The sequence below is a fragment of the Procambarus clarkii genome, chromosome 86 (assembly GCF_040958095.1).
Source record: "Procambarus clarkii isolate CNS0578487 chromosome 86, FALCON_Pclarkii_2.0, whole genome shotgun sequence".
In the NCBI taxonomy this organism is placed as follows: Eukaryota; Metazoa; Arthropoda; class Malacostraca; order Decapoda; family Cambaridae; genus Procambarus; species Procambarus clarkii.
Window position 1 is genome coordinate 16,049,295 of NC_091235.1, and position 14,915 is coordinate 16,064,209.

At 38.3% G+C, this 14,915-nt stretch overlaps 1 protein-coding gene across 1 annotated transcript in view; it reads right to left on the bottom strand.

Annotated features, from left to right (window-relative positions):
- The window catches only part of Cad87A (cadherin 87A), a 72,209-nt gene that overhangs the window by 10,558 nt on the left and 46,736 nt on the right, over nucleotides 1-14,915 (bottom strand). The window contains exons 19-33 of the mRNA XM_069317143.1: nucleotides 14,380-14,502; nucleotides 14,077-14,248; nucleotides 12,150-12,322; nucleotides 11,450-11,603; nucleotides 10,146-10,300; nucleotides 8,884-9,070; nucleotides 8,424-8,534; nucleotides 7,023-7,132; nucleotides 6,674-6,871; nucleotides 6,144-6,315; nucleotides 5,407-5,721; nucleotides 5,174-5,293; nucleotides 3,218-3,387; nucleotides 705-806; nucleotides 456-529 (exon numbers count right to left, since the gene is read on the bottom strand). Coding sequence (XP_069173244.1) covers nucleotides 456-529; nucleotides 705-806; nucleotides 3,218-3,387; nucleotides 5,174-5,293; nucleotides 5,407-5,721; nucleotides 6,144-6,315; nucleotides 6,674-6,871; nucleotides 7,023-7,132; nucleotides 8,424-8,534; nucleotides 8,884-9,070; nucleotides 10,146-10,300; nucleotides 11,450-11,603; nucleotides 12,150-12,322; nucleotides 14,077-14,248; nucleotides 14,380-14,502 — 2,336 coding nt within the window. The remainder of the gene's footprint in view (nucleotides 1-455; nucleotides 530-704; nucleotides 807-3,217; nucleotides 3,388-5,173; nucleotides 5,294-5,406; nucleotides 5,722-6,143; nucleotides 6,316-6,673; nucleotides 6,872-7,022; nucleotides 7,133-8,423; nucleotides 8,535-8,883; nucleotides 9,071-10,145; nucleotides 10,301-11,449; nucleotides 11,604-12,149; nucleotides 12,323-14,076; nucleotides 14,249-14,379; nucleotides 14,503-14,915) is intronic.

Below are 14,915 nucleotides of genomic sequence, written 5' to 3' on the forward strand. Positions count from 1 at the left end.
TTCTTTGTACAGTTCTTTTGGCAGTTCTTGAGGCTGCATTCTTTATTGAAGCCAGCAGTGGTTTGTTTCATCTTGCTGACTTCCTGGTTGCCTTACCGGGTGGTGGCATCAATACATACATAGATGCCACTACTCCCTGCACCTCTGTGAGGGAAGCCCGGTTTTGGTACCGGTTCCTGGTAGGCCAATAGAACTCTGTGGCTGATGCGATCTAGTAGATGGTACACTATCAGTAACAGTAGATTCAGGGAGCCATCAAGGCTCACCTAGAAAGTGGCGTTTCATTACATTCAATGCTGGGTTTTTACATTATATGGATTCTATTATCACTTAATAATGTAAAGAAAAAATAAATAAGAATGTAGCCATTAATATTAAATAAATATTTGGTTTTAAATTCAACCTGTAACTAAGATTTAAAATATCATAAATTTGCTAGACATGATGGTACTCACCTCTCACGGTTAACAGTATTGTCGGGGTTCACATGGTATCTAATTTCATCCACGACTGCTGTTCCCTTAGTAACCTAAGATAATCATTTACTTTATTAATAATTTTAATTGGAAAACCTTGAAATCACTGGAACAATTCAGGATGCCAATAGCAAACAAGGGAACATTTAATTTGTAAAATATATAAAGGCAGGAAGGGTTAATCACTTATGGTACTGGAATTTCAGGGAACTTGACATGTCAACGCACCTGTGAAAGAGTTGCGGCGATGTCCTCTTGATGGTGTACAACTTCTTCGGGAGGTTGAGCCAAGACAACTCTCACTAGGTCTTCTCTCTCCCAAACCCACACCTGGTGAAGAAAAAATCATTCATTTAACTTTTGATCAACATATTTTGAATTATATAGATAGGGAAAATTCCTATGATCAGGGTGAAAAATTATTTTAAATGTTATTGATTGCAACATTCATTAAACAGACACTGCTAATAATAAAATAAAGACTTCTTGTTACAAAATTACATAAATACACACATTACCATCATTCTGTTTCAGCAATCTCTCCTGCTCTGAAGGGGAAAGCGAGTACTGAGCAGTACTCAAACTGGAACAGTACAAGTGATTTGACTAGTTCAGCCATTGTGATGGGATCCCTGGATTTGAATATTCTCATAGTCTATCCTATCAATTTTTCTGGTTGACACAATATTTGCTTGGTTATGCTCCCCAAAAGTTAGGTAATCAAACTTCATTATTTCCACATCCTTTATATGTTGCTTTCCTACTATGGGCAGATTTGATTGCATTTTGTACCCTGTATTATGTTTAAGATCATTATTTTTATCATAATTGAGTACCTTGAATTTATCACTGTTAAATATAATTTTCTGTTGCCCAGTCGAAAACTTCATTAATATCTGCTTGAAGTCTTTCAATGTCTTAAGCAGAGGTAATTTTCATGCTGATTTTTGAGTCATCTGCAAAGGATGATACGAAGCTGTGACTTGTATTTTTGTCTATATCTGATATGAGAATAAGGAAAAGCAGTGGTGCAAGGACTGTACCCTAAGGTACAGAGCTTTTAACCGAGCTTGGACTCGATTTTATATGGTTGACTGTTACTCTTTGTGTTCTGTTTGACAGAAAACAGAGTATCATGATTGAAGCAGCCTGCAGGCCCACACATCCACTACAGCCTGGTTAGTCTGGCACTTCTTGCAAGAATTTGTCCAAGTGCCTCTTGAAGACATCCACCTTTGTTTCAGTAATATTTCTAATGCTTGCTGGGAGGGTGTTGAATGGCCACTGACCCCCTGATGTTATGACAGTACTCTCTGATTGTATTCAAAAGACCATCAATTTGTGCTCTAATAAACTGGCCGCTACACTTGACTGCCACCAGGAGGCAGCACCTGACAAACACATGGGGTCCCCTGATACATAGGTTTATTTTATTTATTTATTTATTTTTTATTTATTTATAAATACAAGAGTTCTTACATTCTTGTACAGCCACTAGCACGCATAGCATTTCGGGCAAGTACCAAGTACTTGCCCGAAAGTAATTTCCCCCCCCAGATATGACCCGCCAAATTGTTTAACAACCAGCTACCCATTCACTGCTGGGAGAACAGAGGCTACAGTTAAGGAATGGTGCCCAGTAAATCCTCCCCAGCCAGGATACAAACCCAGGCCAAAGCGCTCACGAAGCGCCAGGCGAGTATGTTACCACTTTGCTACGATGACTGTTAAATCACTGCTTTCACTGCTCTCATTCAGGTGAAAGCAAATCCCCTATTTTAACAGGGACATTGTACAGCCTGTATATGCAATTTTTAATAATTAATATTTGTTATAATACAGTATTAGGCAATATATTTCTTTATTTTATACTCATGATCATTTATTAACCTACCACAGCACAACATAAACTACTCTACATGAGCTTGGTAAGATCAGTTTTGACTATCTTTTGAGGCTTCACTGATTGAAGACCTTTGGCTTTCTGGTAAGCATAGGTCTCCCGATGTCATTCTTTGTTATCCAGCCAAATTACCGGTTATCTGGATTTCTGTCCAGATATAGCAAAGTTAGGCAGAAAATTATCCAGACTATTTTGGCTGGATAACCCATAATATCCAGTTGAACCGGCTTCAGATAAACAAGCTCATACAGTAGTTAAGGAAGTTCAGTAAGTGGGTTTCAAGGCTTTGTCTTTTTTAACCCAGCAGTGATTTGTTTAGATGCGCTGATTTTGTGGATGCCTTCCCTAGTGAGGTGGGGAAATGTTACCACTCCCTGCACCTCTGTGAGGAAAGTCTGGTTCTGATCCTTGGTAGGCCTATAGAACTCCACGGCTGATGTCAAATGGCAGGTGGGAACCATCTCAAGTGTGTAGCTTCAGGAAACCACGTGCAAGGGGCTCCCCCCCCAGAAATGCCTTTATACAGAAAACTTTATTTCTAAGCTCCTTAATGCAAGTCTCAAGAGGAAGAAAAGACAATAGAAAAAATTGCGAGGAAGCAATTGCGTTAGTACTATAAAGAATATCTCACAAGGAGCACTGTACAGCTACTCTTGTGAAGCTACGCCTAATTTGTTGAAGCATAGATGGAGTTTCTCCACGAAGCTAAATAGTGTGCATGATGTGGTGAATGATCAAGTGGGCTGTTGCCTCCCCACCCCATGAACGTGGAAAATAAGATAATTATGATCCCTGATTACAACTAATAGAAAGGCAAATAATGATCATTGACACTTACGTTGACAGTGCACATGGCAATGCGGTAGGGTGGTGCTTCTTCCTTGGCTTGTAACTGGAGAAGGAAACGGTGACGCCGATATTGCGACATGAGAGAGGCTGTGGTGAGCTTGCCGTCTTGAGTGACATTGAAAGGCGACGGGATAATAGATCCAATAGCCCTGGTTTCTCCTGAAATATGCAGAGATAACTATAATTTCTAGCTGTCAACAGCATACAAATAATTCATTTACTCCACTGTAGAGTTCTTAGGATGAATAAGGGGAAAAAGCTAGTAGTCTCATAATTAAACACATTGGTATGATTGATAAAATAAAGGTTTTGTGTGTATATGGAAAACTACTTTCTGAGCAGATCACTTGGGTGCTCTCTCTATGGTAAGGTTCACTGTATTATATGGTCAGGGGTCATTGGCATCCTCAGTGACAATGTGACATAGGCACCACTCTTAACATTTCAAATTGAGCTTGGAGGGTAATACAGGGTACTGGTATTAGAGAACACTGAAGTACACTCAATCTAGACCTCCAGAAAGGTCAAAACAAAATCTTAACATCTTTATCAAGCCTCCCTTGGCATCACAAATGCCCCAAAGATGGGCTCACTACTCATTGGGCCTGGTCAACTACCCAGCTACCACCAGATGGCAGTATCTCATTCCCTATTAGAGTTCTTTTTTTAATAATTTCTTCTTGATACCCAGAAAAAAAGGGTGCACTCGGGAAGGAACAGGAACATTCAAGTGTCAAAAACCTTTGGTTTTGACACCTGCTCCACCTGGGGGTCCACCAGCTAATAGACCACATTTATTACCCTTTTAGATCATGATACTGCTGCCTGGCATTCCTCTTCAACAGCCTGGTTTTTGATGCCTGGACTCACAGGGAAGTCAATACAGGTTAGTTTTTTTCTGTCAGTTTTCTGGGTGGTTCTTGAGGCATGTTGGTGTCTGGTGCCAACTTGACCGAGAGGTGCCTGGAGTTGGTGGGTCTTGGTGATCTCTTGGTATGCTCCCTGGATGTACAGTACTCACCTAGTTATGCTTGCGGGGGTTGAACTTCGGTTCTTTGGTCTTGCCTCTCAACTGTCAATCAACTGGTGTCCATGTAGTGGGCAGCTGGCTACTACTCTGTTCAAGGTCACTGGAAGACATCAGTGAATTTTGCTCATTTAAGTTCCGATATTATAGGGACACTCATGTTTTAGCCATTTAGCTTTGACTTTATTCAGCCACCCACTGGACACCTGGCTCTTTGTTGTCTGTCATTGGGTTTCAATAGACAGTCTTCCAGTTAGCAGTGTGTGTGGAGTGGGTACTGGCTCTCACCTTCCCGGGCGATGCCTGTGTGTGTCACCAAGCACCTATCCTTCAGTGCATTTATCTATCATAAGGCACAGAATTTTGTTTTCCTGCCGACTGGCAATATATAGCCTCTGGGCTTAAGTGTTTTTTCCAGGTTAATGGGAATGATGTGATACACATGACCCTGTGCTGTATGACCCTACTCTTACAACAACCACCACCATATAGCAGTATCATCCAAGTGTCCCTCTCAGATAATGTAGATGAAAAGCTCCACTATGGTGAGAAGTAACTGTCAACATGTTCTGGCTTCTGTACAGTCCTTAACATAGAAAAGTAAAAACATGTCCTGCATGACATGAGAATTTGAAAACTGGAACATAAAATGTCCAGATAATTATCTGCAAAGGACAGACTGTTGCACTTGAGAAATAGAACAAAAAGGTGATAAGTGGAAGAACAAATGAACCAGACGGATGTAAGGAAGCACTGTACTATCTTGGAATAAATTGAAGGGAGAGGTGGTTCATGCTAATCAATGTACTTCTTTAAAAGTAGACATAAGAGTCGTAAGAAAAGTTTAGTGTTGTACCAGATACTGAACAGACAAGAGGAGGGGCTGAAAGTTAATTTTCCCAACTTGCAAGCACTCACCAGGTCTGAAAAGATTGGATGCTCTGATGGAGTAGGTGAGAGTTCCATTAAGGCCAGCATCCCCATCCACAGCCTTCACCATTCTCACAAATCTATCAACTTCAGCTTCATATGACACTCCTGCAGGAGAGAAATTACATACAAATTTCTAGAATACAGCACACCCGTCACAATAATGTCACCGAATTATGTACCCGACATGGAGCACAGAACAATGCTGAACTGTAACTAACCTGCATAGTAAGCTTCATGAATAAATCGTGGCGGCGTATCATTTTCATCTTCAATGTTGATAGTGATGATGGCCAATGTTGGATCATTTTCATCATATACAACCTCTTGGTCAGGGTCTAACATAAAGTTAGGATCATTAGTGGCTTTGACCACAAGAGTGTAAGAAGACCTCTGCTCGCGGTCGAGAACAGCATTAGTGTAAACTTTACCGTGAAGTTTGTCCAGATAAAAGCTCTCGTGGGCATTGCCAGAAACCAAGTAATAGAAAATCTTGGCATTGATTCCTGCATCAGGATCTTCAGCCACAAGTTGACCTGTATCAGAAGGTTAATCAGTGAGGTGTCTCATAAATACAGTACTGGTAAGCTTTTCTATATATTTAACTCGTTTCTAAAGCACTAAATTCCTCGCTGTATTAATATATTTATAATCTAAAGATGTACATGTACATAAAACCTAATATTTAATGGGTTTTTGGTTCACTAATATTAACAATTAGATTTCTACCAAAATACTATGTAAGCAGAAAAGTTGCAAGTTGTTCTACTTTACTTCGATGGAGAAATTATAAACACCCTGAAGTAACTGAAAGAGCACATTCACATTATAACTCCCTTGATTTCTTTGCTATTTTGTTACAAAATAATGTGTACACTATTATAGTAATAAGCTTCAAACATACTTTCAAGCATATTTACATCAAAATATATTCACCACTATTTTCCTTATTACATACCAATAAATGTGTGTTTAGCAGTGTTTTCAATTACACTAAAACGATAAGCTTGAGGTATGTTGTTCTTAGGAAAAACTGGACGATTGTCGTTAACATCTTCCACCAGTACTGTCAGGAAGCGCAGAGTCTCGTAAGAGATGGGCGAGCCTTGGTCCTTGGCCACGAGCACCAACTGTCACAAAATGCACTCACTAAATTAAGCATGAAAAATCCTAGAAAAGACAACTAGTATACATGTAATGTAGCTCATTTAAGAGAATGTTGTATATACAAATTTTCCTTATAAGAGTTGTTAGATAGATATATACACTTTAGCATGATATAATGTATTTATCACATGCTCATGATGCATCATATCAATCTACAGCATATATATCATCCAAATTTGTCCTTCATTTATTACAATTATATGCATATCATCATATTAAAATTTTAACTTTGTTTCATATGCTACAAATCAATAATAAACAAAATGTACCTTCTTGTATATAAATAAATAAATAAATATGATGATGCAAATAATGTCTCACCTCATACTTATGCTGCTTCTCTCTGTCGAGTACCAGTTTAGTGGTGAGCACTCCAGTGATGGGGTCCAAGTGGAACTCTGGTGTGTCCTGAATGTTCTCTTCCCCCACACGCAAGTGATAACGTACCTCCCCATTTGCCCCAGAGTCTTTATCCTCGGCCTCAACCGTTACTACTTCCTGCGTGGCTGAACTCCAATTCTATAAAATTAATAACAGTAAGAGAGCAGGATTTGATATTATGAATGTTAAATATTTTTGGGAATTCATTGTCCCTTCACTTTCTAGTGTGTGGTATGGTCAACATGTAATGATAATCTACAGCCTGGACTTGGCTCACATGTGGACTTACCTCCTGGACTGGCACAGTGGCGTTGGGCACCGCTGGAGAGAGAAATTTTGGTTTGTGTTGATTCTGGGGCAAGACTGTGATCTCCACTACAGTCTCGTCACTGAATTCACCTTTCAGGATGAAAGGAGAGAAAGAACGTTACAAATTTAATATTTTACATGTAGAATTACAAAGTAATTTCATATCTTACATACAGAACCACAAATTAATTTTATTTTGATAATACAGTACACATAATTATGGATTAAAGAACTTTTACTTGCTATGGTTTATACATATTTACAACTATTCATTGTATTTTCTGTGTAATAAATTAATGTTTTATACTATATATAAATTGTTAAATTGGGTATGGGAGTATGAATCTTGTGATAATTCTAAGGATCAACGTCCCCGCGGCCCAGTCTCTGACCAGGCCTCCTGGTTGGTGGTCTGGTCAACCAGGCTCTTAGAAGCAACTGCTTGCAGCATGACATGAATCATAGCCTGGCCAATCAGGTATCCTTTAGAGGTGTTTATCACATTCTCTATTGAACACTGTGGAGTCCAGCCAGTTATGTCCCTTATGTGTAGAGGAAGTGTGCTGAAACTTTTTGGGCCTTTGATGTTGATAGAGTTCTCTCAGTGTATCTATTGCACCTCTACTATTCAATGGGGTTATTTTACACATCCTGCCCATGCTTCCTGATCTCATGTGAGGTTATTTCCATGTGCAGATTTGGAACCTGTCCCTCTTAATATTTTCCAGTTGTAAATTATGAGACATCTCTTTTTGCCTGAACTCTAAAAAATACAGATTTAAACATTTTAATTGGTCCCAATAATTTAGATGTTTTATAGAGTGGATTCTAGCAGTAAAGGATCTTTACATATTCCCTAGGTCAGTAATTTCTCCAGCTACCTGAGAGAAAGGAAACAGTCATAGTCAGAGAGAAATCAGAGTGGGAGGGATCCCACTCTGGGGTCTGGTTCAACCGCAACAAGTCCAAGGTAATGAAGATGGGAAAAGGGGACAGAAGACCAGAAGAAATCTGCACCATAACAGGAAGGCAACGACAGGAACAAGAAAAGGAAGAATTACATGGAAGTGAACATGGCTATAAATGTTTAACTTCATGCTTCAACCCATCTAATTAACAAATCAACACAATAAGTTATCAAATAATTGATGAAGATCTTGTAAAGACTCATTATGATGGACTGCTATATTACTGTAATGCATGAACAAATCCACAAGGGCTGTGATGAGGATTCAAACCTACGTCCAGGAGCATCCCAGACACTGCCTTAATCGACTGAGCTACGACATGCCCTTGTGGATTTGTTCATTTGATGCATCACGCTATTGTGATTTCTGTGTGTATTGTAATGCATTACCTACAAATACATGACAATCATTACCTGTGCCGTTAAGGTCCTTTGCCACTATGGTGAGGTTATAGTTGCTGGGAGTGGCCAGAAGAGACCGAGCTGGATATAGAATCCCTGTCTCTGGATCCAGCCAGAATGATCCTGTAATTTAAATATTACAAGTCATGGAATTATAATACTGTAACACTGAAAAAAATAAATGGTCAAAACTTTGAGACTGCAGTCTGTCACAAAATTTACAGAAGCATAACAAGGACTAGCATAGTAGTAAGGTGCTAGATTCAAAGGTTTCTCAGCATAGGAGAAAAATATCACACATGTCAAGAAAATGCATATGGTCATTGGGCACTGCTGGAGCGAGAAATTTAGAGAGAAAAGAGAGAAATTGGTTATTATGTTGTTACCACATAATGACCACATAATAAATCTAAACTTAGATAAACAAAACACATGACACAAAGGTTAACACAATATGCAAGTTTGTACTGACCTTGGTCATTACCCTTGGTGATGAAGTATTTGACTAGAGCATTAATCCCTTCATCAGCATCATGAGCAGTGACCTGGACAATAGGAGCTGGTGGGTCTAAAGGAAGGTTCTCAACAACACTGGCAGAGTACGACCCCTGGCTGAAGGTAGGGCCATGGTCGTTTACATCAGAGATGGTGATGTGAAGCTGGAAAAGAAAGAGATATGGTATGTAGGCAAAGAGTCACAATAACGTGGCTGAAGTATGCTGACCAGGCCACACACTAGAAAGAGAAGGAACGACGACGTTTCGGTCCGTTCTGGACCATTCTCAAGTCAATTGTGATGATACGGTTTATCATCATATGATAAGAAATCTGGTATATGTCAGTAGAAATTTAATATAATAAAATACATATTGTAATATTGTAAAATACATCAGTTAATAGACATACTGCATCCTTAGATTAAGTTGAATCCAAGAAAGCATTGCTTTTAGAATCACATAGCTAGTAATTACCCTAGTTACTGGATGAGAGCTACGCTCATGGTGTTTCGTCTTCCCACATTTCCCTCTATAATGCTCTGAAACTACTGACGGTTTTGCCCTCCACCACCTTCTCATTTAGTTTGTTTCAACCATCTACCACTCTGTTTGCAAAAGAAAATTTTCTAATATTTTTTCAACACCTTTGTTTTCTTAACTGAATCTGTGTCCTCTTGTTCGTGAAGTTGCTGGTTTCAGGAATTCCTTTGTCAATTTGGTTGATTTCTGTTAATATTTTGTAAGTGGTAATCATATCACCTCTTTCATATCACCGTGAGTAAAATTCACTGACAATTTGAACATAGTGCCACTGCTCTCTCTGCCTCTTCAGAGGAGCCCAGGTTCTGGCTCGTGGTCCCAGTAGGCCTGAAAGAACTCTGTGACTGATAGCACCTAGTAGTTTAGCACTGTATAGCCACAATGGGTTCCCCCCAAAAAATGTAACTGCTGAAATTCTTCATACTTATCATTTCTGGACCATACCTGGAGAGGGTTTCAGTAGTTTATCTACTCCCTGTGCCCAGCCAGAGGCCAGGCTCGAATCCAAAATCACAAAACTAGATTAGCAGGAATATCTTTATTGTCCAGACACCAAATCTGTTTCATCAGACACCAAATTTACCAACAATTTTCAATTGCATCCGATTTTTCATTTGGCTGGATTAATGCAAGTATTTACTATATATGATAGACTTTAAATAACCTATGAAAAGGTTCATCAAGATTCTACACTAACCGGGACAGATGACTGGCGTCGGTAATTCTCTGGAGCATCATCTGTTGCGACTACTCGCAGCACCACCGAGTCCAAACTTTCTCGGTCCAAGAGGGCACCGTCTCTTACCGACACAACCCCATTGGCATCAATGGCAAAGTATTCATGGTGGTCACCTGTAGGCAAGGGAAAGGGAGTGAACAAAAGTGGTTATGTAATAAAGTCAAGTTATTAACTTGGTATTAATAATACTATATATATACAATGAAATATGAACTTGAGTTTATAATTAACAGATATATAACTACAAATACTTATAGCCTACTCTAAAATAATACACATGGTCACATACTTACATTTATAATTTATTATTTTATTAGCATACAGGACATTAGCAGATGTGAGTTACTATTAATCTGAATATGTATGATGAGTTTATATACTGTACTTTAGATTCTGTAGCTTTGGTCACAAATACTAGTTTTAAATAAAAATAATTATTGCAAATGCATGTTTACAATGTTTTAAAGATCAAAATGGTGTCAGTAGTTGGCAGAGCAATAACTTATATTGAACAAATCCACAAGGGCCGTGACGAGGATTCGAACCTGCGTCCGGGAGCATCCCAGACGCTGCCTTAATCGACTGAGCTACAACATGGTAAAAGAGTTGAAACCGAAGTTCTACTGAACTTACTGGATCCCGCAGCCTCTCCGAGACACAAACCTGGCATAACTCCCCCATGCACTCGAATACTCGTCACGGCTCTTGTGGATTTGTTCATTTGATGCATCACGTTATTGTGATTTCTGTGTGTAATAACTTACATTGTTTGATTACATCATCATTTAGTGTGTGTCGAGTTCAATATTAATTATTTTGCATGACAGTGAGCTGTTTCTCAATGGTGGCTCAGGCTACACTCACCAGTGTATATCTTTCCAAGTTATGTGACTGTTCTCTTTGAAATGTCATGGTGGGTGAACATATCATTAGAGCTGACATGCATGCATTACATGATGTGCATTGCATGACGTGCATTACATGACATGCATTGCATGACGTGCATTACATGACATGCATTGCATGACGTACATTACATCACATGTGTGACATGACATGCATTACAGCAGGTGAAATGTGTGAGTGCATTACATCACATGTGTGACATGACATGCATTACAGCAGGTGAAATGTGTGAGTGCATTCCTACACAGACTCCTAGCTTGTAGAAACACCCAAGGGAGCATTAGCCCAGGAATCAGTATAGTACATATTTTATTCAATGCTTTAATAATAGTTGAAAATATTTTCTGAAGACTAACCGGCAAGAGAATACGTGACAACTCCAAACTGCCCTTCATCGGCGTCATGGGCGGTGACATTGATGACAAGAGTGCCCGGTGGGGAGTTCTCGGGCACTTGGGCATCATACACTGGGGAACTGAACACTGGTTCTTCATCATTGATGTTCTCCAGCTATGAACAATCAAACTATCATAAGCATGGATCCATAAAATATAGACAATGAATCAACTGACAAAGTTTTAATTCCTTCAGCATTTGGCTCACTCTAATTGTAATCATCTATTTTATACTTTGTATTTCTATACTTTAACCACTATCAATAAAAACCTCCCCAGAAATTAATACTGTCTAACACTTTACACTACATAACATTTATCTTTATGAAACTTTAGCATAATCTTAAAATATACTTTCCTGTTTATACTTGTACAATAAGCATTCTGAACAATGAGAACTTTTCATGCACACAGCATTTAAACATCTAACATAAAAAATCGTGATATAAATACAAACAAAACAAGTTCCGTAGCTTTAGCACAAAAACTGAATTTTCCAACATTACTGTACCTGCTATTAAGGTACAGTAATTAATAATTAACATGTTAACCTGTGCTTACTATACAGAAATATGCCTACAATTAACACTTTGATTCATACATTTCCTTGAAAAAACTCATTCACTCCAATATTTAGCTCTTACAAACATAGAAAACATACCTGAACAATGACGGTAGTGGAGGCAGATAAAGTAGGAACACCGGTGTCCTGTGCCACCACAACAAAACGAAGCTCGGGCTGTGTCTCGTAATCCAATCTGGCCTTTACTGTCACCACCCCTGTGGCGTTGTCCAGTGCAAAGTGCTCAGATGGTTCTTCCAGTGAATAGCCACCTGTTGAGGATGTACACAATTTTAGAAATCAAAGTTCATACCTATTTGCTATAAGGAGATATAATTAATATTTGAATCACGCAAATTAATTAGAATTTTGCTATCACGGTAATTGTACCTTTTTCTTTTTATACAAGCTGCAAATTAAAATTGTCATTAAAAAACCTAAGGTATGTAAATGTTAGTGAGCACACTGATACTGTACCATTGGGTTTCCTACTAACCTGTAACAATGAACACTGCAAACGAAATGAAAACCTGAGATCTCACCAAAGGAGCTGAAATCTTAAATAAAACCCTAATAAAGATCTATGACATGTCAATGAAAGCAGGAGAAAAGACCAGACAGCTGCAAAACTGCCAAAACAGAATCAATATAAAGAGGAGACAGACATAATTTTTAAAATTTCAGACTGGTATCCCCATCATGTTTACCTTGCAAGGAGAACAAGATGCTAAGAAAAGAAACAAAGCTCTTTCATGGCAAAGACCTTATCAAGAAACTAGCACGGGTTTGGAGAATCTAAATTCTCTCTCACTATATAAATACAATTTTATGACAGAATGATGAAGAAATAACAGTAAAGAGAAGGAATAGAGCACTCCATATGTCTTGACTGCCTGGAGCCCTGTTACTCAGGCCTCCTGGCAGCCAACAGGAAAGAAAGTGCAAGAGGAAAGGAAGTGTTACAGGAAAATAGTGTAACAGGAAAGATGGCTATTTTATAAAACAGAAAAAACAGGCTGAAGAATCCAGGAAAATAATACAATGAATAAAGAATTACATGATGAAGAGAAAGCAGAATTACAATGAGGCTAAGGACATTGTGATTTAGAGAAGCAACATGTGCAACTTCCTAACAAATAAAACTTCTTAAGCAACAAGTAAAACAGTTCTTGATACATGTAGATGATTTACATAAAGAGACAGAACCCATCAGTTTGAGGTTTTCAGACATGAAACAATGAAAAAAACAGAAAAGAGCGAAGACCACGACGAAGTAACAAATAGAAACTTGACACTCATTTGAGTGTCAAGGGATATAGAGAGATAAAAGTCTACATGATACTATGCAGTCATGATACTATACAGTACAGGGTCATGGAGCCATCCATCACACAAGCCAGTTTATAGCAAAGAGTCAAGGCACATTGGCTGGAGCCGTCAACTCAACTAGGCATACACCTGCTTATAAACATATGCTTATAAAATATATAAATAAGCTATTATCTAGTGAAATTATTAGATACCTTTATTACATTTCAAGCCGTTGTAATTATATTTAAAATGTTAATTATTATTTTCCTAATTATTATGAATATACTGTACTGTTGACCAAACCACACACTAGAAATTGAAGAGACGACGACATTTCGGTCCATTCTGGACCCATTATCAAGTCGATAATCTTGATAACTATCGACTTGATAATGGTCCAGGACGGACCAAAATGTCGTCGTCTCTTAAATTCCTAGTGTGTGTTTGGTCAACATTTTTCAGCCACATTATTTTGACTCATCATTTGTATACTGTACTGTATAAAACACCCAATGACAAACAAGTTACATTTTTGCCTGTGATATATATTATGAAGTGCAAACTATAATCTTGCCTGCATTAACTCTTTCAGAAACAGTGTACTGTATTAATGTTCCCATTTGACCTCTGCATTTATTTCTACTGACATCATTTCCTTGTTTTAATTCATGATGGAGCCTTCATTACCCTCATCTCTGTTATCAATGTTTATTACCTATGTTTGAGTCGACATCAGAAGCAGTGATGGTGGTCAAGAGGGAGCCTCGTGGCAGCTCCTCTGCAACTTTTACATGGATCACTGGGCTCTCTGGACTCCATGGGGGAGGGAATACTGGTGGGAAGTCATTTACATCAACAATAGTGATGACAAGGCTACCATGACCAATCTATAGAAGAGACAATTATTAAAATAAACTTTTAATTTCAGTGGTGGAGAAATGGAAATATAAGGCATTGACTTTTGTCATGATACAAGGCTAAGTTCATCTCCTTATATATTAACATATAAAAAATTAACCTGTGGTGGTGTTGCAGACACATCTGTGACGGTGACCGCCAAAGAGACTTCCGTAGCCATAGCCCTGTCCAGGTCCCTTGTCACAGTCACGCTACCAGTGATGGGGTCAACTACAAACACTTCCTGTTTCAGACAAGATCACAATATGTGTTCTAAAATTACACTGCAATGAGAGGAAGTAGAAAACACCTGCCAGCTAATAGATTAGTTATCTTTTCAGCAAGAATGTTTAAATACATTATACAGTGTGCATAATAATAATTTAAGCTATGAAACACACGGGTGTATATCTTCAGACATGAACATTTACTAGCATTGCCCCAATCCAAATAATTAACATTAAAATCTGCAACAATACTCTTCATAACTGACAAATTTAGGAATTAGGAAAGGACCCTTCCTATTCCTTATGATGAAGTTGCAACTTAAAACTGTCATAACACTGTATATAAATCAACAAAATGGCATTCACCAAAGTAATTAAACAGCTAAACAGCAAAAATTTAAAATCTGACAAAATTAAAACATTATTAAAT